At 37.9% G+C, this 22,716-nt stretch overlaps 1 protein-coding gene across 1 annotated transcript in view; it reads left to right on the top strand.

The window, feature by feature from the left end:
• PON2 (paraoxonase 2) overlaps positions 1-22,369 on the top strand; it is a 29,289-nt gene extending 6,920 nt beyond the window's left edge. The window contains exons 2-9 of the mRNA XM_072764332.1: positions 2,255-2,325; positions 8,640-8,695; positions 13,150-13,315; positions 13,856-13,982; positions 15,464-15,664; positions 18,487-18,568; positions 19,305-19,433; positions 20,076-22,369. Of these exons, the coding sequence (XP_072620433.1) occupies positions 2,255-2,325; positions 8,640-8,695; positions 13,150-13,315; positions 13,856-13,982; positions 15,464-15,664; positions 18,487-18,568; positions 19,305-19,433; positions 20,076-20,234 (991 nt within the window). The 3' untranslated portion in view covers positions 20,235-22,369. The remainder of the gene's footprint in view (positions 1-2,254; positions 2,326-8,639; positions 8,696-13,149; positions 13,316-13,855; positions 13,983-15,463; positions 15,665-18,486; positions 18,569-19,304; positions 19,434-20,075) is intronic.
• Positions 22,370-22,716: the final 347 nt, after the last annotated feature.

Raw genomic sequence — 22,716 nt, 5'->3', positions numbered from 1 at the left:
TGCAATGGAAAGGAGCAAGGAAGAAAGGAAGTGAGAATGGCTTTAGGTTTGTCAGCTAATAGGGCCTAGCACCCTGGAATACAGAAGTTCAGTAATGAGTCGGGAACTGGTACTTCTACCAGGTAAAAAGCCTAGCAGTTTTCCACTGAATGAATTTGAAAGTCTCGATGGGTCACAAAGGTTGGAAGCAAAATCCCATCTTTCTTTTATTATAAAAGAAAGAAGGAAAAAAATGACCTGGTTAACCAGAATTTATGCACAGCCCATGTGTAATTCTAGTTTGAATAGTCGGCAGTCTGTGTATTTAGAGATGATATTGTACAACTTAACTAGTTGATGAAGATTGCCCTATTAGCAGTGTGTAATTATCAGTCATTTATGCAGATCTAAGTTGACTCTAAAAAATAACCCATATTAAACCATTTAAACACATCTGAATTTTATTTTATCCATATAATTTATCTTTGAAAATGGTAGATGACAATTCTCATTATCTATTTTTATATCGTTAAATGGGCATAATAGTAGGTTGTATGAAAGTGACACCCAAACCAATGCATGATACAGAAACTTGATGAAACCGTAGCTGGAACCTACTGACATATCTCCATTCTGGAGTCATGCAGTGTCCACTGAACCTGGGAGGTCACCTAGCCTCATCCTTATTTTATGCATAAAGAAGACTGAAGCCCATAGAGAGTCACATCAGGTAGCTTTGCTGCTAAGACAGAAACACGGATCTCTTCACTCTTTCTGAGAAAAATACCAGAGTGGGTTAGAGCACTGCTTCTGGAAGGTTTTTCCCAGCAGGTGCCAGACCTCAGCAAAGTTCCTTCACCTCTGAGTCACTTTCCTCATCCCTAAAGCAGGGACAGTGGTACGTACTTAGGGTTGTTTTTACAATTAAATGAAGTCATTCAGCCTCCCCACATTAGGCGAAATATACATATTTCTCTCCCCCCCCCCCCTTTAAATCACTCCTGGGACTTGTAAATGTGAGATTTATGGTCTTTTTTTATTGCTTTACTTTTAAAGACTTATTTTTAATTTTTATTATGCCTGTATATTTTACCTATTTATTTTATTCACTTTAATTTTTATTTTGTTGCCTTATTGCTATAGTGTTTCGAGAAATTTTGACACTATTTGAATTATACGATTTGAAGTAACACACTGATGAACATTTTAGTTAGAGACTTTATATACAGACTTTATATACGAGATATGAGTTGCCAAAATATATAGTCGCTACCACCTGTTCATAATTCTGGGTTAGGTAGGCCTCCGCCTTCTTCCACATTCCTGAGACTGGTAACCTTCCCCAAATTCTTGTCTGGAAGTCAGACACCGTCAGTGATATGAAAAGGAGAGGGACAAGCGGCAAATTGTCAGTTTTATCTCTTAAATGTGTGGTATGTGTGACTCACTTTGAAAAAATGTGAACTAGTCTGTGAGCATTATGATTATTAATGACTGTAGAGAACAGAAAGAGAAGGTGAGAGACAGCTAGGGACGAGAAGGGAAGGCCTACAACATGTGGCTTCTAAAAAAGAGTTCCCAGATGCGTTTGGCCAGACTGCTTTGTGGTCCTCTTCCGGGCCCGGGGGTGGGGAAGATACTGTATTACAGTTCACCATCTCCTCATTATTTCTGCACTTTTACTCTTTGTGAAACAACAGCATGTACTTTTGTTACAGTAGTTGGTGTTCTCCAAAGTTCTCACCCAATAAATGTTGTGATGGGGGCGGGACCTCCTCCATGTATTTCTTAATGGCTGTTTGTGGGGTATCTTCTGTGTGCCTGGCTCTGAACCCACATCCTCTCTCGGCCTCCTGTCAGGCACTGTGTCATTTTGCAGAGGGCCTGGGTGTTTTTTGGCTCCTTTGGGCCCTCCGGAGGGAGACAGGGCTTCTGGTTCTACATCTGGAGCTCTTCCCGTAACATCAGAGCCGTGAGAAATGTGACCTGGTGGTGCCGTGTTTGTATTTGCATTGGAACTTGCATTACAAGTTTTATTTGTTGAGTTATTGGCTTTCTTTTATGACCCACATTCACATATAGAACTTTGTGATATGCATTTTTATTTTAACTTCATTTCTGGTGCGATTTTATGTTCCTACCCTTGTTTTTCTATCTTCTCTTTTATCTGCTTTAGATTTATGCTGTGTTTTATGTATTGCTGTAAGCCTCTTTAAACCCTGTCTGCAACAAAGCAAGGAATACATAAACAGATAGATTTTTTTTTTTTAAACAGGAATCGACTTAAAGCCTCCAGAGAAGTAGAATCTGTAGACCTTCCAAACTGCCACCTCATTAAAGGAATCGGTAAGTATGAGAAAATGCTGGCTATACACCCTACATCGTTTGGCCACCAACACAAAAAAACTCATTAACAGTATTTTGGCATGCCACTAGTGTTTATCAGAGGAAAAATCACATTAAATCACAAAAACCTCTTCAGTCAATCTTTTTTTGATCTCATGCACCTGTATTTCTTCTCTTTCTCACTCTCGCTGCAATTTGTTAATTATTTGTGTAATCTTATGTTTATTGTTTGATTTCTTGCTTGTTTAGTGACGTTTCTGAACCAGTTTTGTAAAGTCTGTATCTTCACTGTGTGGCCCCTGGAAGCGGTGCTCTGACAGCGTAGCAGTCAGCTAGTGAAGGTGTGAGAAGGAAGAGAAGTAAAATGGAAAATAAAAATCTGTCAACAAAAATCCCCATCCCTATAGAAATAACTCTAGAGATAAAGTTTTTCTTTCCAGCTCAAAGGCAAGCAAACATATGCACACATACATATTTTTCACAAATGGCATCTTACTATAAGATTATATTCTACAACCTGCTTATTCCAAATGCAGTGTGAACAGCTTCCCACATCAACACATGTAGGTCTACCTCAATCTTTTTAATGTTTGCAGGTACCAGGATTTATTTAATCATTTCCCTCCTAATGCACATTCGGACGGTTGTAGTTTTTTTGCAACTACAAACAAATCAGTGACCATCATTGTACATAGAGCTCTTGTATATCTTTAGAGTGAATTCTTAATAGTGAGATTGTTGTTCAGTTAGCATATCTGTTTAAAGTTTTGATAGTTGGGCTGCCTGAGTGGTTCAGTTGGTTGGGGGTCCAACTCTTAGTTTCATCTCAGGTCATGATCTCAGGGTTGAGGGATCAAACCCCAAACTGGGCTCCACTCTGAGTGTGGAGCCTGCTTGGGATTATCTTCCCCTCTCTCCCCACTCACATGTTTGTGTGTGTGTGTGTGTGTGTGTGTGTGAGCACGTGCGCAAGTGCATGCACCCGTGGATACACTCTTCCTCCCTCTCTCTAAAAAAAAAAATAAATAAATATTAAAAAATATTAAAAATTTTAGCCATTGTTATGTTGCCCTGGAGTTGGCAATGCTAATAAACTCAGTAGCTCATATTTATAAGCATATTTACCACAGACAGGGCTCAAAATGCTCTTTAAGCAAAAACAAACTAGTGATCCTCTGCTGGATCACATGCAAGAAGGCTTCATTTTCATGAAACCTATCAGTTTTCAGAGCAGCCTTCTCTTCTTCAAACTTTCTTTTTGGTTCTGTTTCTTGCCTCTTCTTTAAACATCTGTTTTTTATGTGCCCTGTCTACTATTTTCTATTGCTACTTTGATACTTTTCCCAGTCCTATCTCCCTAGGCCTAGATTCCTTGACTTTTTTCTCCTGAAGCTTCTTCTCTTTGTTACTGTGGCCCACACACTTAGCAGGAGGATACAAACTCAGTATCAAATACCAGACTGTCTAGATCTGCGCTGGATAAGGCAGACTGTTCTAGAAATAAGGTTGTCTGGAGTCCGAAGAAACTCTGCTACTCTATCCTGCCTTCTGATTGCAATCATGAAGAGCCCTCTCAAAACTGGCCACAAAGCAAAAGCCAGATGGCGTCTGTGAGGGATGTTGTACAAGGTTGGGAGGTTGAGTCAGTGATCTCGAAGGTTACTTTTGCTACTGAGTTAATAATTGTCAAATTATTAAACAGCCCTTGGCCCCGTGGAGCCCACCTTCTGTGAATTGAAGTCTCTGAGTAGACAATAGGGCACAGCCAGACACATTACAGGATGAACCGCCAAGTGTATTGGTGTTACAACTCACTGGGATGGAGGGCTCCTCGGAGAAAAACAAGCCCAAAGACATTTGTATTCTGAACAGGCGTCTGTCTGTGTTTGTGACCTTTATGTTGTGATGTGTGTGAGCTGCTGTCTGGAATTGGAAAGAATGAGGAAATATGTCACCTATGGCCCTTCTTGTGAAGTGTTTAATGCCTCTGAGGCACTTCAAAAGGCAACAGAGCGAAGACGATGAGTGATTAGAAGCACATTTGGGATACATTTTTAGGTCTAATTAGAATTGTGCCTTTTTTCCTTTTTTTTTTTTTTTTTTTTTTTTTGCTCTGTGGTTAGCACACACTCTATGAACATTTGTTGAATGCTATGTTAGTGATGCATAATGGTTAATAATAGCATGTGTTTTTATATTTTTAATAACAATCACTTATTTGGTGGTCTTTTGCATTACAAGGAGTAACAGTGTGCTGGGCATATACATTCCCATACAGGAAAAAGCAACTTCTTATGGTAGGCGACAGGGTAGAAGGGTTCTCTTTTTTAGTTTGCACTTTGGAAACAGTAGTAGTCATGCACTTGAGGTCAGCTATCCCTCCAAGAGGTAAGACCACTTTTCCCTACCCTTCCATCCCCATCAACACCCATACTCACACCACATACACACACATATACACACTAATGCTACATGACTAGAAATGAACTCTTTGCAATTCTTGGGTGCTTTATACATATCGTCTCATGTCTTTCTGTTTTTAATAAATAGTTATCTACCACATATCATACAGGATATGTGTTTTTTGTGAGTCACAGAGTAGGCTCACTGTCCTTTTTTTTTTGTATTCCTTCCCATTGTATCTTACAGACAGAAACCAAGCTTTTACCCAAGATTTGGCCTAATGTCAGCATCTAAATAATAAAAATTATAATGACAGGAGCTAGTTAAGTCTGTTTGAAGCTTAAAAGCTTAAAACATTTTCTAAATGTCTTTGCAAATGCATGCATTCAGAGTTCTGGACTAAAATAAAATTTTGAATGGATTGTCTCTTTTGAGTTAATTAGCGGTTTTATACACTTGGCAATCAAGACCTTTACAAAAACTGCTACTCAGGAGATTAAAAAAAAAAAAAGCATTAAGGTTTGCAGCCCTTGTGATCAGTTGCTTTACAGTCTACCTATGAAAGGAAAATAAAATATATGCTACTGTGAGATTTAGATTTCTTTTTTTCTTTTTATGACAGATAAGGACCCAAGGCTCAGAAGGGCTTAGTACCTTCTGCAAATTCTCTTTCCAATATAGTATCTCCTCCCAGAGTGGTTAACACACATACCTCACCAGTGAGCCAAAAAGGTGGAGAATAATAGGTACATTACATATTAGATACTCTATTGGGAATGGCAAGGGCTGATTTGCTGTTATACCTAGAGGAGAGAGAAATTTATTTTCTTTTACTTGGCAGTTCAGAAATAAGCAAATGGCCTACGGTGATAAGATGACTGCGTTCCATGTGGCCAATCTGGGACAAAGGCTGATGAAGCAACACAACTGTCTTCAACATACTGTTTCTTTCTTGGTCCAAGCCTAGAATTCCAGTGATTGCCACTTCCCAGCAAGAAAGAATAGAAAGAACATAGACTTGGATATTATGCTTAGTCTATTTTACCCAGAAATTGCATGCATATTGTGCTCTCACATCCCATTAATCTGAATGGAGGTAAATGGCCACAACTATTGCAAGGAGGAGTAGGATATGTCCAGAGCTGTGTTGACATGTGCCTATAGCTGAAAAGGTAGAAGGGGAGTATGCATACTGGGGAGCAGTTGGCCATCTCTGACACAAATCATTACCAAAGGAAGTAAGAAAAAAGTTTTAAAATCAGATGTACTAAGCTAGAAGACTTACTAGCACAAGAGGGTTTTGAGAGAGGCTGTTAAAGAAAAGCACAGAATATGGTTTGGTGAAGATCTTGTTAGGAGGAATGGAAACCAAACTTTTGTGGGGGAAAGCCAACCTATGGAATTGACCACAGTCAAATTTACAAAGTAAAGTGTCTTTAGAGAGGAACCAGGAGATGGTTCTGACTGTAAGAATTCATTCGATGCTAGGTTGTCTTTTTTATGTGTGCTTTTAAGTTAGAACAAAAGGATGTGAGTCTCAGGTCCCCAGTCTGTGACCTTGAACAATTTGCCTCCCCATTCAAAGGCTCTGTATTCTTAAGTCTAAAATAAGAGATAATAATCTTGCTTCTTAGGCTGTTAGAAACTATGTGAAATAATGTATGTAAAGTGCTTAACAATGAGCCTGGACCTTGGTAAACACTGTATCTTACTAGCTATTCCGGTTACTACTAGTACTACTACTCCTGTTACTAATTAGAGCAGAAAAAATTTCTCCAGCATTGACTACTCTTGCAGTAATCACACTAAAGAGGTGATATGAAATGATACAATTCTTTTTAAAAATATTTTCTTTCTTTCTTTCTTTCTTTCTTTCTTTCTTTCTTTCTTTCTTTATTCATTCATTCATTCATTCATGAGAGACACAGAGAGAGAAGCAGAGACATAGGCAGAGGGAGAAGCAGGCTCCTCACAGGGAGCCAGATGCAGGACTCAATCCCTGGACCCAGGATCACTCCCTGAGCCGAAGGCAGATACTCAACTGCTGAGCCACCCAGGCATCCCGAAATGATGAAATTCTGTTGTAGTAATAGATATAAAATTAAGATGGGGTGGGGGTAGATTCTGGAAAATATACTAAAAAAAACTACAGATAAGACCTTGTTTTCTTGGAATTAAGCAATGGGGTTAAACAGAAAGGTTACAATGTGGTTGAAATGAAAATATCTTTTAAAAACATTGTTCTTTTCCTGATTACTAGAACAATACTATTACTTGTAGAAAACTTTAAACAAAAATATAAAGAAGAAAATGAAAATCACTCATAATCCTACCACCCAAAGAAACATTGTTAATCTGCTTCTGTGTATCTTTTCTTGCTCTATGTGTATAAACATGTACACATTGGAATTAAAATGTTTTAAGTAATTTTTCAGGAGCAACACATTTTATGTAATTGACTTCCTACTAAATGGTTCCAGAAACCAAAACTTGGAGTGACATGTATATGTGAGTGTGTGCGTTTGTATGTTTGTGGTTGCATATGCACATATGTGTTAAGTTCCCCTGGTCCCTGCTCATTACCATTTGAGAACCACCACGCGGCCAGAGACTAGTGATTCTTAAAACTTTTTTGTGCTATTACTGGCCATTTTTTAAACCTACTGAAAGCCAAGGATCCTTTTAATAGAAAATTTCTCAGATGAGCATACAGATGACATTTCGCATTGTACAGAATTGCAACAAGTTCCTAGACTCTAAAACTCATTTGTGGCTCCTTAGGAATTCACAGACCCAGTTTCAGAACTCCTCCATTATGCCTTGCTTAAGCATATCATCTTGCCAAGGAACAGGCATGAGGGCATTCATGATTGCAATTGTCTTTACAAAGCAGAGTTCTTGGCATTTATAATTTCTTGTGCTTTTCTCCACTATGATAGAGCCAACAACACTGGAGGCAACCGGCCAAATGCAAACTCATGAATCAAAACCAAAATGGCTGCATAGATGCTGTTTGCTTTTGACAACCTAGAAATAATCTTGGAGAAAGCCTTTGGAGAGGTCTTAAAGGGGAAGATTGGATTTTGTGGACTCAGAGAATGTGTCATGATTTGGCTTAATCTAAGCCATTTTTATTCCTCTTTTCTTGTGTTTGGGTCTATTATCTGTCTACAGAATTTACACAGTGAGACCACTGGGAAGGTCTTATGTCTAATTATTTGCTGTGCTGTGTGGAGTGTACTGCAGACAATCAATAAACAATCAATAGTAATTGTAGCTTGCTCAGAGACAAGCGTTAGAAGATTCAGCTGGCTTAGGTGGATGGTATTTTTCATTAATTTTCTTTTACTGGTTGTTTTCTGTAGTTTAAAGCCTAAATTTAAAGATTAAATGGGAAGCTTTCTTCACTTATGAGAACAAGCAGACATTGTTTTTTAAAGAGGGAATATATAATCCCAGGTGTTTTATCTCTGTTAATGAGAGAAATGTCTGAGTTTGCTTCAGATTGAATGAGCAGAGAAAGGGACAAGGATATTTGCATGGTTAAATGACTATGAGCCCTTCTCTCTGAAAGTAATATTCCCCTGATGTCAATTACTTTTGTACAGACATCTGGATGTTTATCGTAGGAGTGTACAGATGTCAACTTTTTCTGTATTATAGCTGGAAATGTGGTGATTACTTGACTTTGATTTGAGTAAACATAAAATATCTAACATTTAAAGTCAGAGGAGCACTACAGGAAGGGATTTAGACTGACGGGTATTAAAGAGAGTGGTTGGTTCCTTGGAAAAACTTAGAGCCATTCCTAAAAATACAGGCACTGATAAAGTAAACTAAGTCCCAGTTATGCTCCATCTAACAAATAATGGAATTTGAACATGACATTTATCTATTTCTTAAACTTACAGAAGCTGGTGCGGATGATATTGATATACTTCCCAATGGCCTGGCTTTCTTTAGTGTGGTGAGTATCTCCTTGCTTCCCTGGTCTCAGTGGAGGAGGTCCAGGGAAGTTGGATGAGGCCTGCAGAGCAGTAGCTTGTTTGTAAAATTCCTTACTTTCAAATATATGTTCTGGAAAAAAAAAATATAGTATGAACAGGATTTTGGAAAATGTCCTACAGCTTATCTAAATGCAGAGATGAAATAATCTTTGCCACTTGACTAATTGCTCTTTGTGTCCCCACTGCACTAAAACGTTCCAATGTAGTCTCTGTTCCAAAAGTTTCTTATTAAAAAGCATACTTTGGGTGTGGTAGTGGAGATTCCACACTACCTTATACTTTTTCAAATCCAACATCTATCTTTCTTTCCATTAGATACTCAATTTTAATCTCATTTTCTTGTTCTTGTTTATTTTCAAACAAAATATCAACTTTCCCAGACCAAGGCTTTTTCTCTCTTCCTTTTTCCTCTGAATAGCCTCTTGTGAAAGTCATCAACTGAGTTTATTTATACTCTTCACTTTTGCCTTAATTCTGAGAAGCTGAAAAATAACCACTTCCCTGGGCATACATTAGAAAGACTGTAAAATTGATCAGCCTGTGTGCGGGCCTACACCAGTAGCCATCTAATTGGAAAACTCTGTAAGTGGGCGATGAGGAGGTTCTGACCACTTTTCTTCTCTGGCTTGGGCCCCTGTGAGTGTCCTTGGTATTGTCATGGGTCTGGTTTTTCTTGAGGAAAGCGGCCTGTGACGATTCTGTTCCCTCTTAGCATCCATTATTTTCAGGCTCTCAGACTCAGATGTGAAAAGCATGGAGATGCTTCGGAAGAGTCACAGCCCTCATAAAACAGTTGTCAGACACAAGGGAAAGGAAAGAGAACTGAGTTTAGAGGGGATTGAGGGTTAAGGTGCTCATCAGGTTCCTGATAGTGTTTAGGTGGAAGACTGAACAGCTAATTGTTACCGTTGAGGAAAAAAAGGAAACATTTGGGCTTTGGCAAGAACACTAATATTTATATTAAATTTTTAAAATACAGCTTCAAAAGACAAGTTTTATGTAATCACCTACACAAAATGATTAAAATGATACTTCTAGGAGAACTCTGTAATGTATTCTACTAGAAATATGTGTTGGGAAGTACACGTTTACACATGTATATAAGCTTACGAGAAAACATTGGAACTCCTTGTCAAAATTATTCATAACTAGAGACACAAAAATCCTGAGGAATATAAAAAGCACTTGCTTTTTTTTTTTTTGGAAGGAGGTATTCTCAGATATATTTTTTTAAGATTTTATTTATTTATTCATGAGGGACACACAGAGAGAGAGAGGCAGAGACACAGGCAGAGGGAGAAGCAGGCTCCATGCAGGAAGCCTGATGTGGGACTCGATCTCAGCCCACACCCTGGGCTGAAGGCAGCGCTAAACCACTGAGCCACCTGGGCTGCCCTCTCAGAGATTTTTTTTTTTTTTAATTTATTTATGATAGTCACACACAGAGAGAGAGAGAGAGGCAGAGACACAGGCAGAGGGAGAAGCAGGCTCCATGCACCGGGAGCCCGACGTGGGACTCGATCCCGGGTCTCCAGGATCGCGCCCTGGGCCAAAGGCAGGCGCCAAACTGCTGTGCCACCCAGGGATCCCCTCTCTCAGAGATTTTTGTAATCCAGAACTCAACTGTTTCAAGATTCAAACCCCATAGGAATAAATCTGAATGGGGAGAAGTGAGGTCTCCAAGCACATAAATCTATAGTCATTTTCACTGATAGGCTTACAACAGCCACAGTGATCTTATAGCCGTCTCAATGGAATTTCTTCAGCTTTTTTGTCCTTCCTTGGTTATATGACTGTCCTTTCTTTTTTTCAAATTTAGAAACAATCCCACTTTACTGCTGTTTTTTAAATTACTCAGCTTTGTCTCTACTGTTTCCCAGAATGCACTCCTTTCTAAACAAGGAATGTATACCTACCTCATGGCAGCTGTCTCTTCCTCTTCCAAGCTTGTTAGTTAGCCCATCCAACCCATCCTGTTCCATTGTTATGGGTTTGAGGGTCACCCCAAAACCAACATCACACTTAATGAAGAACTGGATGACCCAGAATGGGATATAAGAAAGATTTAAATGACAATGTGAGTGTACTTAACACTGCTGAACTGTACACTTTAAATGGTGAAGATGATAAATTTTGTTATGTGTATTTTGCTGCAAGTAAAAATAAAGCTTTTAAAAAGAGAAAAAACAGATTTAAATGATACTGAGTATTAAAATCAACATGAATAGTTATCATCATCTCTGGTAGAGCTTTCTGTGCATTGAAACCATGCTCTTGTTTATGGGATAGTGATACAAAATAGAGATTATTAGCCACTGAAATGGCACTGCCATATGGCAATAGTGTAATTCCAGTTTATTCCGCACTGAGCCTATCAGCCTTGAAGTTTTATCATTTTGGTGGATTTTTTAAATTGGAGAGAATTTCTATTATGTTCAATTTTGTGCATACAGTGATACTTAAGTTTTGTATACTCTTTTAGATTTGCATAAAATATTTATTAAAAGACTTAAAAGAGAAGAGACCCAGATATTTTCAGTGAGTCCTCAGAAAATATTAAATAAAATTCAACATTTCATTCCTGATTGAAAGTTCCAAGAAAACAAGAAATAGAAGATAATTGCTCTGAAACTTACAGCAGACTTCATTCTTAGTGGTAAAACATTAGCCACCTTCCTATAAATGTTTAGAAAAGGAAGAAAATGCCCCTAAATATTATAACTATCAGTAATCTACTAGAGCTCTTAATAACCCAATAAAACAAGAAAAGGAAATATGAGGTAGAAAAAAAGTAAAAAACTGCCATAATTTTCAGACATCATCATTACCTGCCTTTTAAACAATCCAAGACATTCAACTAATAGACTATTCGACCTGAGGGGAGAGTTTATTGAAATGGTTGGGTTTAGAATGAACATGGAATAACTCACTGGCTTTCCCACGCACAGGGAAAAGCCAAATAGAAAATGTAATAGTAATAAAAATAAAAATAATAATGTTCCATTCATAACAGCTTTATTTTCCAAATTCATACAGAGAAATAAGCAGAAATATTTAAGACTGTTTTGTGAAAATAAAACAATGAGGTGTAGGAGTGGGGACATGCCATAGATATATTGGCTATGTATAAAAATAAAGCTATAGTAGTTAAAGAGTGGTATATTGGTATAGGAATAGGCCTAAGTCCCCAAACAGATCAGTATACAGACAGGGATCTTGTACATGATCTTCGCAATTAGTCAGAAAAGGATGAACTTTATGCCAGGCACTGCTCCAGGCCCTGGGATCTAGCAGTGAATAAATGAGACAAAGTTCTGACTCATGTTGCAATGGGGAGAGGATGAATCTGTATCAGATGACAGCAGCACTTGAGAAATATAGGAAAGTGGGGCAGTAGAGAGGGACAGCTGTGTTGAGGGTATGGTCAGGCTGCCATTTATGTATGTCTAAATATGTATCTGTGCCAAGTGGTGATAAGTGACATTTGACATAGATATAAAACATCGAGGAGCCCTAGATCTTGCAGGGATGGGGAAGTGATGGAGGGAGCATTCCTAGGCAGAGGGAACAGTATGTACAAGGGCCCTGAAGTGAGAATGTGCTGGTTTGTTTGAAGATCATCAAGGAAACTGTGTGCCAATAGGAGATGAGGGCAGAGACCTGGAGTGTTTGAGGAGGTGAAGGGGCAGGAGGCTGAGCAGGGCAGATCACACAGGTCCTTTGGTCAATCGGAAGAACTTCTACTTTGTAATTTGAGTGAGCTGGAGTTTTGATCAGAGGCGTGACATCATTTGGATGCTGGTGGGAAACCAACCTTCCATAGGGAAAGGCCAGAAAAAATGAAAAAGGGCAGTTAGTTGTGAGGCTGTTGCCATAATTGGGCTGGTGGTTTGGGGCAGGGCAGTCATGGACAAAGTGGTGAGAAAGGTTCATATCCTTATGAAGAGATGTTTTAAGGCAAAGTCAACAAGATTTGCTGACGTGAGTGTGAGACAAGGAGGCGAGTGTTGACTGGCATCATTCACCAAGACTTTGGGCTCTGTAGGAGCAAAGGGCAGGCTGAGGGCGTGAGGGTTAACAGCCCATTTGTAAATTTTCACTTCTGTCCCCATGCCTCTCAAGTCTGCCTGGTATATCCCAGTCCACCAACCTTTTGGGTATCCCCTTAAGAGACTGCACCCCGAGTCTTGTGCCTGAACTCAGAAAAATCAGTTCTTGTTAATCTTGCAACTTCTTGGCCCCCAGTTCCTATTTTTTTCTATTGTATCCTCTCTGCTTTCTTGCTGTTTGTAGCTATAGTGAAAACACCTTTAACCAAAGTTTCTATCATTTATTTATACTGCCATATATGTTTATTTTAGCCCATAAACACCCTTAAGCTTCTCTACTTAACTTTTTCCTCTGTTTTAAAAAGGGTTTAAAATGTCCAGGACTCCACAGCTTTTCCCCAGATAAGCCTGGAGGGATATTAATGATGGATCTAAAAAAGGAAAACCCAAGGGCACTGGAATTAAGAATCAGCCGTGGGTTCAATTTGGCTTCGTTCAATCCACATGGTATCAGCACCTTCATAGACAGCGGTAAGAGCTGATGAGCTCCCCACACTGAGAAACTTATCATGGTTTGCAAATAACTGGAAAATAGATTTGGATCATATCTATAGTAAGAAAAGAACAATTAACTCATGAATTATTTTGTTATTATTCATACAGATAAACTGATCATTTACCTCTCCAGCTAGCAGCATTTTAGGCTATGTTCGGAATTTCTATCAGATAACATCTGGGAGAATGTTTAGATTTCATAACCTTTTTCATATATCTATGATTATTGCATTAAAAAAGAGCTATATTTCTGAATTAAACTATAAACAGATTATTCATGAATTCGGTATATGGAGTGGGAAACACTCTTTCTTAAAGGTCAGGGGACCAATGATCAGAAATAACACCAGCCAGACAGTGATGGGAGAGCCTGGGAAGAAGAATGATCTGTTAGGTCCTCTAATGGCTTATACATTCATTCAACCTTTCCCCGCCTGTGGTATTTAAATGTCAGTGTCTGCCCAGAGGTCCTATGGTTCTGTCTTGTAAATTAACTCTGTTCTTTCAATTCTTTAGACGACACAGTTTATCTCTTTGTTGTAAACCATCCAGAATTCAAGAATACAGTGGAAATTTTTAAATTTGAAGAAGAAGAAAATTCTCTTCTGCATCTAAAAACAATCAAACATGAACTTCTTCCAAGGTACTTAGCCCTTTTGTTCATTCTCCAGTTTATGTCTGGCTTTTCCATGTATTCCCCACGATGGTCCTTTAGCCTTGATAAGAGCGAAAATACGTGTATGCATACACATACATAAGTACATGTGCGTGTGTGTGTGCGTAATTTCCTTGTAGAGCACGGAAAGTCCGTGTCACTCCTAATAATCGGTGTTCTGTAAGGACTCCCTTGAGAAATGATAAAACACAGGATTACAGGGGAGCTGCTCTTCAGAACCATCTTGGGAGTCAAAGACAAACCTCACTGTTTTTCCTGCTGTCACCTTCCATCTCAGATGACTCATCACCCAAACAATAATACTTGTCCTGGCAAGGAAGAGTAGCCTGCTTAAATGAAATCTGTGTTTTGTCTGGTACTAACACAAAGTGCTTCCACAGGGGTAGTGGTAGCTGGAGGCTGATGGCTGCACAGAATTGCAGGGATGCAGACTGGAAGTGGGTCACTCCTACTTCCAGAACACACAGCTGGTTGGTAATGTGGCGAAAAGAGAGTCATGTGTATCTCCCCAGCTTTGCTTGTGTTAGCCTACTGCTTCTTTTAAGTTTGGACTTGATGAGCATTTTTAATTTCTCCATCCTTAGCTAGAGCTTATGCATGTAACTTCTAATCATTCTTCCAAAAAATGCACTTCATAATAAATAGGAGCATAAATACTGTCCAGGCAGCCTCTGCATCACGGTGCTGTTTCAGAAAGAGGGGACTCACCTCCCCTGTAACTCTGTTTCTCATTTAACAAAAAAGAAAGCAGCTCTTTCAGAAATTTTTGCATAGGGTAATTGGAATTTAAATTTAATAACGCCCTTGCCTAACTGGTTTTAAAAATGTAATTGTTTTTAGCATATAAATCTCTCACCTGCAGCATTGTGCTATGGCAATATCATCATCCATCTCTCTGCAAGTGTTTATTGAGTGCCCGTTCATTCTCGGCAGGTCGGCTTTGTGAGTCAGGTAGAAATTGAACAGTCAACCTTAGTTTGACTAATAACTAAGCAAAGGAACTCAAGAAAATCCAGCAACTGAGTAAATGAAAGCTAGGTAAATGTTATTGACGGCCTAACCAGCTCAGCAGCCAGTGAGGCTCTCTCCAGCTTTATACTATAGAGAGCTATATCCTTTCATATTGTTGCTAAACCCTGCATTTCTTGCTGTCAAAAAACATACCCTGTTGGCACTAGGTTCTTTTTTCTTTTGTAATAGTCCTGCCATAATTGCTAAATGACCTGTCTTCAAATTACCTGTTATCATACAAAATTGTTCTCTGAAAAATGATATTATAGTAGAATCCATATGAATATAGCCATGTGAGTTTTAGCTGAGCTGTTCCTGGGAAATCTGTGACCAAAAATGTAAAGCACATATTGTGTATGCCTTCCAGAGACTTAATCTTTATATGGAGACCAACTGGCTTTTTATTTTCTCTCATGTGTCATTTTTCTCTCTTTCAGTGTGAATGATATCATAGCTGTTGGACCAGCACATTTCTATGCCACCAATGACCACTATTTCTCTGATCCTTTCTTAAAGTATTTGGAAACATACTTGAACTTACACTGGGCAAATGTTGTTTACTACAGTCCAGATGAAGTTAAAGTGGTAGCAGAAGGATTTGATGCAGCAAATGGGATCAATATTTCACCTGATAAAAAGTATGACTCCTTATAAGAGTATCTTCATTTCTCCTTAGTAGTGTGCTGGGTCAAATTCTTCACTTTGCTTTTTTTTTTCCAATGTAAAAAGCTTCCTTGATATATTTTTGGTCTCTGACATATACCATATATATGTATATATATATATGATGTATAGCTCATATATAATATACTGTATATATTTATATATTTGTATTAAATAGTATTAAATTTATGTTAATATGTAATACATAATGTGCACTTAAAGCATATATATTATATATTTACTTACAATATCTAAATTTTGCTATATATCATTATAGAATTTAATTTTGTAAATGTAAATTTTTATGAAGTGGGATCATATTTACATATACATATTAAAGCATGAGATAGGTGCTTCCTTTTATTTTATTTATTTATTTTTTTTGGTGCTTCCTTTTAAATGAATATATCTTTGTTTTATCGGCTGCATATTATTCCATTATAGGGATGATCCTAAAGTTATTTAACCCAGTTCTCTGTTAATGGATACATAGGACTTTTTTTGTATTTTTTTTTTAAATAAAGAATGTATTTGTCAGTTACCACTGAAGCTTCTTCAGATGTTTTTAAAGAACAGCTCCTTAAGGGAGCATTGCAGCATAATCCATCTTCATGTTTGGAGATGATACAAGGAGACCTGGGTTCAGATGCCAGCTGGGTACTAGCTAAAAGTACTATGAACTCCTCTTCTGCCCGTTTGTACGAGTATTTCTGTAGAAAAAAACCCTCAAAATAAAACCACTTACTCAAAGAATGACCTCCTTTATTTATTTTAAAATTTTTTTTATTTATTTGAGAGAGAGAGAAAGAACCGGAGTGATAGGAAGAGGGGAGAGAGAGAGAGAAAGAGAGAGAAAAGCAGACTCCCTGCTGAGCAGAGAACCGGTTGTGGGGCTGGATCCCAGGACCCTATTATGACCTGAGTCAGAGGCAAATGCTTAACCAACCGAGCCACCCAGGTGCCCCAGAATGACCTCTTTAAATGTTAACTTTAATAGATATTGCCAAATTGCCCCTCTCCCAAATGATCTCCCTGTTTCTATACGTCCAACTGTAACATATACAAGGGATGTTAAATTTTATTAACTTCCCCTTGTACTACCTTAGCATGCTGAACAATTTAAACTCCTACAGATGTAACACAAAATAAATTTGGCATTCCTTGACAACTAAATGTCTTTTTTCATGACACAATTTCTTCTTTCTTGTTGATTACAGAAAATGGATGTAGAATCATTTAAATTGTCTGTAACTCTCCTGCCAAATCTGTTTTTCTCCCCAACTCTCATCTTTCAATTATGAAATTCAAACTTTCCAGCACCCAAGCTGCAAATAATAATGATGAGAGAGGATTCAGCTCTCTCCTTCTCTGTCACCACCCTCCCAGTCCGGCCAGCGAGCAAGCAGTGTTACTTCCACCAGGGCTTCTGCCTCCCACCCTCATCTCCTTTCCTTTCCCCCTGATGCCTGCCTGCTTTAGGTTCTCATCCTCTCTGGCTAGTGTGATAGACTTTCTTCCAACTCGTTTTCAGCTCACTGACATTTTTTGCCTTGTTGCCAGTTTTGTCCTTCTGTATTACAGGAGCCTTTAAGGCTTTCCGAAAGAGGGGGCTCAGTGGGCTTCATCTTTGACTCCTCCTGCTGAGCACTGCCAGGTGCAAAGCAAATGCTCAGTACTTGTTGAATGGAATTGACCATTTGTTATTATGCCACTTTGTTATTCTAAAAATTCAGCGGGACCCAATTGCTTCTCAAATCAAGGCAAGCTAAAGGCTTGGACTTGCTTTAATAGGCCAGTTTCAACCTCCCTTTTTGACTGTTTTCATACTTTTCCTGCTTTAGACAAAGAACTCATTATTTTGCAAATATGCGTCTCTCATTCTTGCCCCTGTGCCTTTGCTTGCGTGTATTTTTTTTTTCTGCCTAGAAGGTTCTTTGTCCTCATTTCCTCAAATCCAGTCTCTCCTTCCACATCCACTGCAGATGCCTTTCCTTTGTGAAGCCTTCTGTGTTCTCAGGAGTTAGATATTTCCTCAGTCTCTAGACCTGAAATATTTCTCGTGCTACCACGAGAAATACCAGTCATGCTGTATTATTTGTTTGGTGTGTACAAACCAATCTGATCATCCCAACACATTAAAACCTTTTTGGGAAAAGGCTGCCTCCTCTTTATGTGTGTCACAATACCGAGCTCATGGCTTTATACATGATAATTGCTCAATAGAACAGTTGCCATGGAACGGTCAATTCAATGAGTAAAATGACCATAGAGTAGTCCATTAATTCACCCTCCTTAGATGTAGACAGATTGTTCTGAATAGATACTTATCTCTTACTCTCAAAATTCTCAATATGTTAATAAATATTTTATTAAGTATGAATGGCTATTAATAAATAATAAAGTATATTCTGTACCGTACATTTCTATGTGAAAATGATATCTAGAAATAATCAAATTATATCACGGAATATAAAAGCTTTTTTCTGGAAGCCAAACATTGGTTTTGTCCTTCCAGTGGCAAATATCACAGACTTTATATTCAAAATAATGTTCTATATTACTTTTCCCCTTACAAACCTTTTGAAAAATAATTTAACAATTCTGTGATTGTTTGTAGCAACAATGAATAGATTTTGAAAGCTTACTTTTTAAATAAAAATTGACCTTTATCAAGGATTCCTTGAGGGCCCATCATTGATTAACTTCTTGGCAGGTTATTAAGACTTATTCTTCCATACTGTATTAATGAAGCTTTATATTGGCACGGAACTCTAACCAGTGCGTCCTTTCTGTGAAGGTACATCTACGTTGCTGATATACTGGCTCATGAAATCCACGTTTTGGAAAAACACCCTAATATGAATTTAACGCAATTGAAGGTAAAATACTTATTTTCATATATAAAGGAGGCATTAACCTATCATGCTTTGTAACTATGAAGTTACGCTGTATTATCACAGTACTTAGAACAGAATATGATGCCAGGGTTGCTATTCTGAGTTTTTAAATATTACCTCTGTACACCAGGCCAAATCTCCTGTCCTCAGCAATCACAAGGACTGACTGATTATATGCAGCAGAGGGTTGGGAGTGATATTTGCATCAGATTTAGAGCCCATTCCATGAAGTACTGATGGCACCCAATGAATTCCAATAAGAATTTTCACAATTGAAAAGACTAATAGATGAATTCTGAAATGAAGATTTATGCACATTGTCAGCTCCTTCAATAATAAATGAAGGTAGAAATTGGGTTCCACACCATTATTATTTTCTTCCTGCTTGACAACACATATTTTAGATTGATTAAGAATTTCCTATTTTGCTTTGAATGAGTTCCTTGAGCTAACTGATCATTGTGCATCTTTTAAGGGAAAAGGAGTTCATTTTTTAGAAAGATTGATTATCACCCAAAGTTTCTTAATTTCAGGGAAGATGAAAAGTGGCTCTAAACCAGTTTATTAAATTTATTTTAAGCAATATTGGTGTTAAAAGGGTGGAAGCAGGGAGCTGTGTATAATTTTCCCATGTGTAAAGAGGCAAGAAAGGTTAGCCCTAAATTATTTAATCAAGTTTCTCAAGTCATTTAGATATTGATATTTTTTCATTTGGAAGGTACTTAAGTTGGATACACTGGTGGATAATTTATCTATCGATCCTTCCTCGGGGGACATCTTGGTAGGCTGTCATCCTAATGGCCAGAAGCTCTTCGTTTATGACCCGAACAATCCTCCGTCATCCGAGGTTTTTATATTTTTTTAAACCTTAATTTTTCAACTTTAATTATTCAAGTCCTTTTGAACTAATAATACAGTAAACTGTCACAGGGATGGGTTCTTTAGTTATTTTAAACCAATAATACAATAAACTTATGCAGTGATTTTGTAAGTGCTTTAAGCCAATAATTGGCAGAATTTCACTTATTCAAATACTTTTAGAAAGATAATCTTTTGATGTATTAAATTATGGTGGAAACTAGTCAAAAGGCGTTTTCTATAAAGACGTGCACCCCCCCCTTGTGTGGTATACTGGCAATTTTTTTAAATACCTGGCTTATTGTCAGCTCACCACATGACATGGCTTCTGTTCGTGCCAGCGTAGTGTGAAAGTACTCACATTAGTATGGAAGTATTTCCATTAATGCTCAATTACTATAATAACACTAAATCCTGTGTTGGCATGCAGTAGCTAGAAGGTTTAAGAAAGTACTTTCTTTGAAGGCTTAAAACAGTACTTTCATTTAAACATTAAAAAGATTGGTAACTGCTGTGTTTCAACAGCATGTCCTCCTAATCATTGTGTCATTGTGGAAGACAAGGATTATTGGTGATTGAGTGACATGGGTGTACGGTGGTTCTGTATTAATCTTTTGTATCCCCTGAATAGGTTCTCCGCATCCAGAATATTCTATCTGAGAAGCCTACCGTGACTACAGTTTATGCCAACAACGGATCTGTTCTCCAGGGAAGTTCTGTAGCCTCAGTATATGATAGGAAGCTGCTCATAGGCACTTTATATCACAGAGCCCTGTATTGTGAACTTTGAATTGTACTTTTGGCATGCAAGCGTGCTAACTTCTTTTAACACTTAATTTTCTATGAATTACTAATTTTGTGGGAATTTAACCAGCAAAATGGGCCCAGAAATGTCTGACATGTATAGTTAGTCTTATTTCGGCAAGGAAAGGCCCCTTCAGTTCTGATAGCACTTGTAACATAAAAGGAAAGGGGACAATTTTTAACAATGTGAAGGAGAGAGAACACAGCTGCTTCCTGTAAAGTGGATTCATTGAACAAAGAAGCCTCATCTCTGCCTTCCCACTGCCAGAGCATGCATTCCACTGAAGCAGGGTAAACTACGTGTCCCTAAAATGTGAGTAACCTCAGCTCCAACGGTGCGACCACTGTGACTGCTCAGAACTACTGATAGATAACATTTGGATGTTTTGTACTTACATCTTTGTTTACTCTTCATGAGTTGGGGTTCTAGTAAAGGCCAACTGAAATCCAGATTTTTGCCTGTGGCCTTATTCTCAAGCCATGTCCTCAGGAGGGGAATGGGAAAGTGGCCGCTTCCCTGTAGGGTTTCCTTGGGATAGGCAGGCATGGTGATGTTAATTTCTTTCACTGAAAGCTGAATGTCAATGGGCTCTTTATTTCAATAAAATGGAACAAAGAATCAACTAAAAAAGCAACTCCAATTCTCCATGAGTATGGAGTGTTCCTTCAGCTCTCTTCCTTAATGGCAGCCAACCTTGTCTACAGAGAGGAAATAAAAGGTCACTGCTGGCAGGTCATGCCACCTCCCCATTGAAACCACTGTGACCTTCGTCAGAGAGAGATGAAGTCAGCTGTCCAGGGCCAAATGGTTAATCCTAGCCATGCTAGGGTCAGGCCCAAGGGTGTCTGCCTCCCACAGGAGAGTTCTTTTCATTCATTAAATGCCCTGTAAAATCACCTTAAGTCCTGGAGAGAGACTTGCTTTTGTTTCTGCCCATTGTAACTTATCAAAGCACTTCGCCTTTCATACTTTTTTTTTCCATTTTCAGCATCATTATCATTAAAATATTTGCCATTTACTTAAACTTGCCAGATAGTGCACTAAAAATAGTACATTCATTATCTCATTGAGTCCTAATTACAGTCCTGAGGAAGTAGGTATCAGTGTTACATAACTGTTAACATTTCACAGATATTCAAGGTCACACATCTAGTGAGGGGTGGCTCCCCATCTATTTCTAATGTCACAGGCTGTACTATCATCCACATGAAGCCACTGCCATGGAATCAATGAGGATCTCCTTATTGGCTCTTTTACCTATTGTATAGCTTCTTCTGTTTTTGTTTTTTTTTTTTTAAGTATCAGTTTGAGTTCTGCTTTTCAATGAATCTTTTAATGACTTTTAAATGTAGACAGCAGAACTGTTCTTAACCTTGGCCACTGTCTACTTGACCTATGTTTTTATTTACATTTTAAAATAGTATCTTACTAATGTATATTGGAACTTTTTCATGCTAAAATCATGACCGTTTTTTTTGCTGTTTTCATTATCCATAGGAAAAAATATAAATCACAGATGAATAAAGCAAGATTAAATATTATTCACTAGAAATGCAAAACCAAAAAGCATTATTTTAGTTTTTAGATGATAATAGTGACTATATAAAAGCTTACATTCATGAGAAGTAGCAGAATACAGAAGGTATAAAATAAACTTGTCTATTGTATTTATTAGAAATGTTATTTGAACAAAGGTAAATATAACTTGAATAAGCTCATGTATTATTTGTCTTAGAAATACAAAAAGAATTTTTAAAGTAAACTCTGATTTTGGCCTCTATGGGTCAAGGATTTTGTTTTATCTAATAACAAAGACTGCATTTATAAATGATGATCTCATTGTGATCAAATATTGAGATTAAGAGTTTGGTTGGTTATGAAGTCAAGTCACTCAAAAGCACTAAAACTGCAATTGGGATATGTCACCACTAGGTGGATACAAGTCCCATGGGGGTGTGAGGGTGTTCATTCTCTTTAACCTGACATCATGTTCCGTGACAATAGGTTTATTCAAATATCCTTTTGGTTTTTCACCAAACCTCACTTCTTTTACAACAGCTAAATGTGAACATTCCTAATACATGGAACAAGGAAAGTTAAATATAAGCTGTATTACAGTATTTCTGTCTCATTTTGTATACAGATTAATTATTAATGATAACTACTCTAAGGCTGATCCTTTTTCTAAAATCATTTTGATTTGCTCAGATGGAATCCTATCCCAGAATCACAATGTAACTAGGCAAGTGGATGTCTCTGCACCAAAGCAATGAAGAATTCAACAGCATCCACTACCATACCACCCACTCCCACCTCTCTCTGGCTACTCAAAATTGTCATTACTCACTTGGCTTTCCACCAAAGGAATTCTGAGTGTAAAAGGAGTAGGGTCGAGAGAACCCCAATAGCTCTCTTAGTTTTCTCTCCTTGTTTTCAGGATTTTTATTCCATAAAATAGAAGGCCAAG

The sequence above is a fragment of the Vulpes vulpes genome, chromosome 7 (assembly GCF_048418805.1).
Source record: "Vulpes vulpes isolate BD-2025 chromosome 7, VulVul3, whole genome shotgun sequence".
NCBI classification, from domain to species: domain Eukaryota; kingdom Metazoa; phylum Chordata; class Mammalia; order Carnivora; family Canidae; genus Vulpes; species Vulpes vulpes.
Note: the sequence above shows the minus strand (reverse complement) of the source record. Positions and strands in the feature narration are given on the sequence as shown.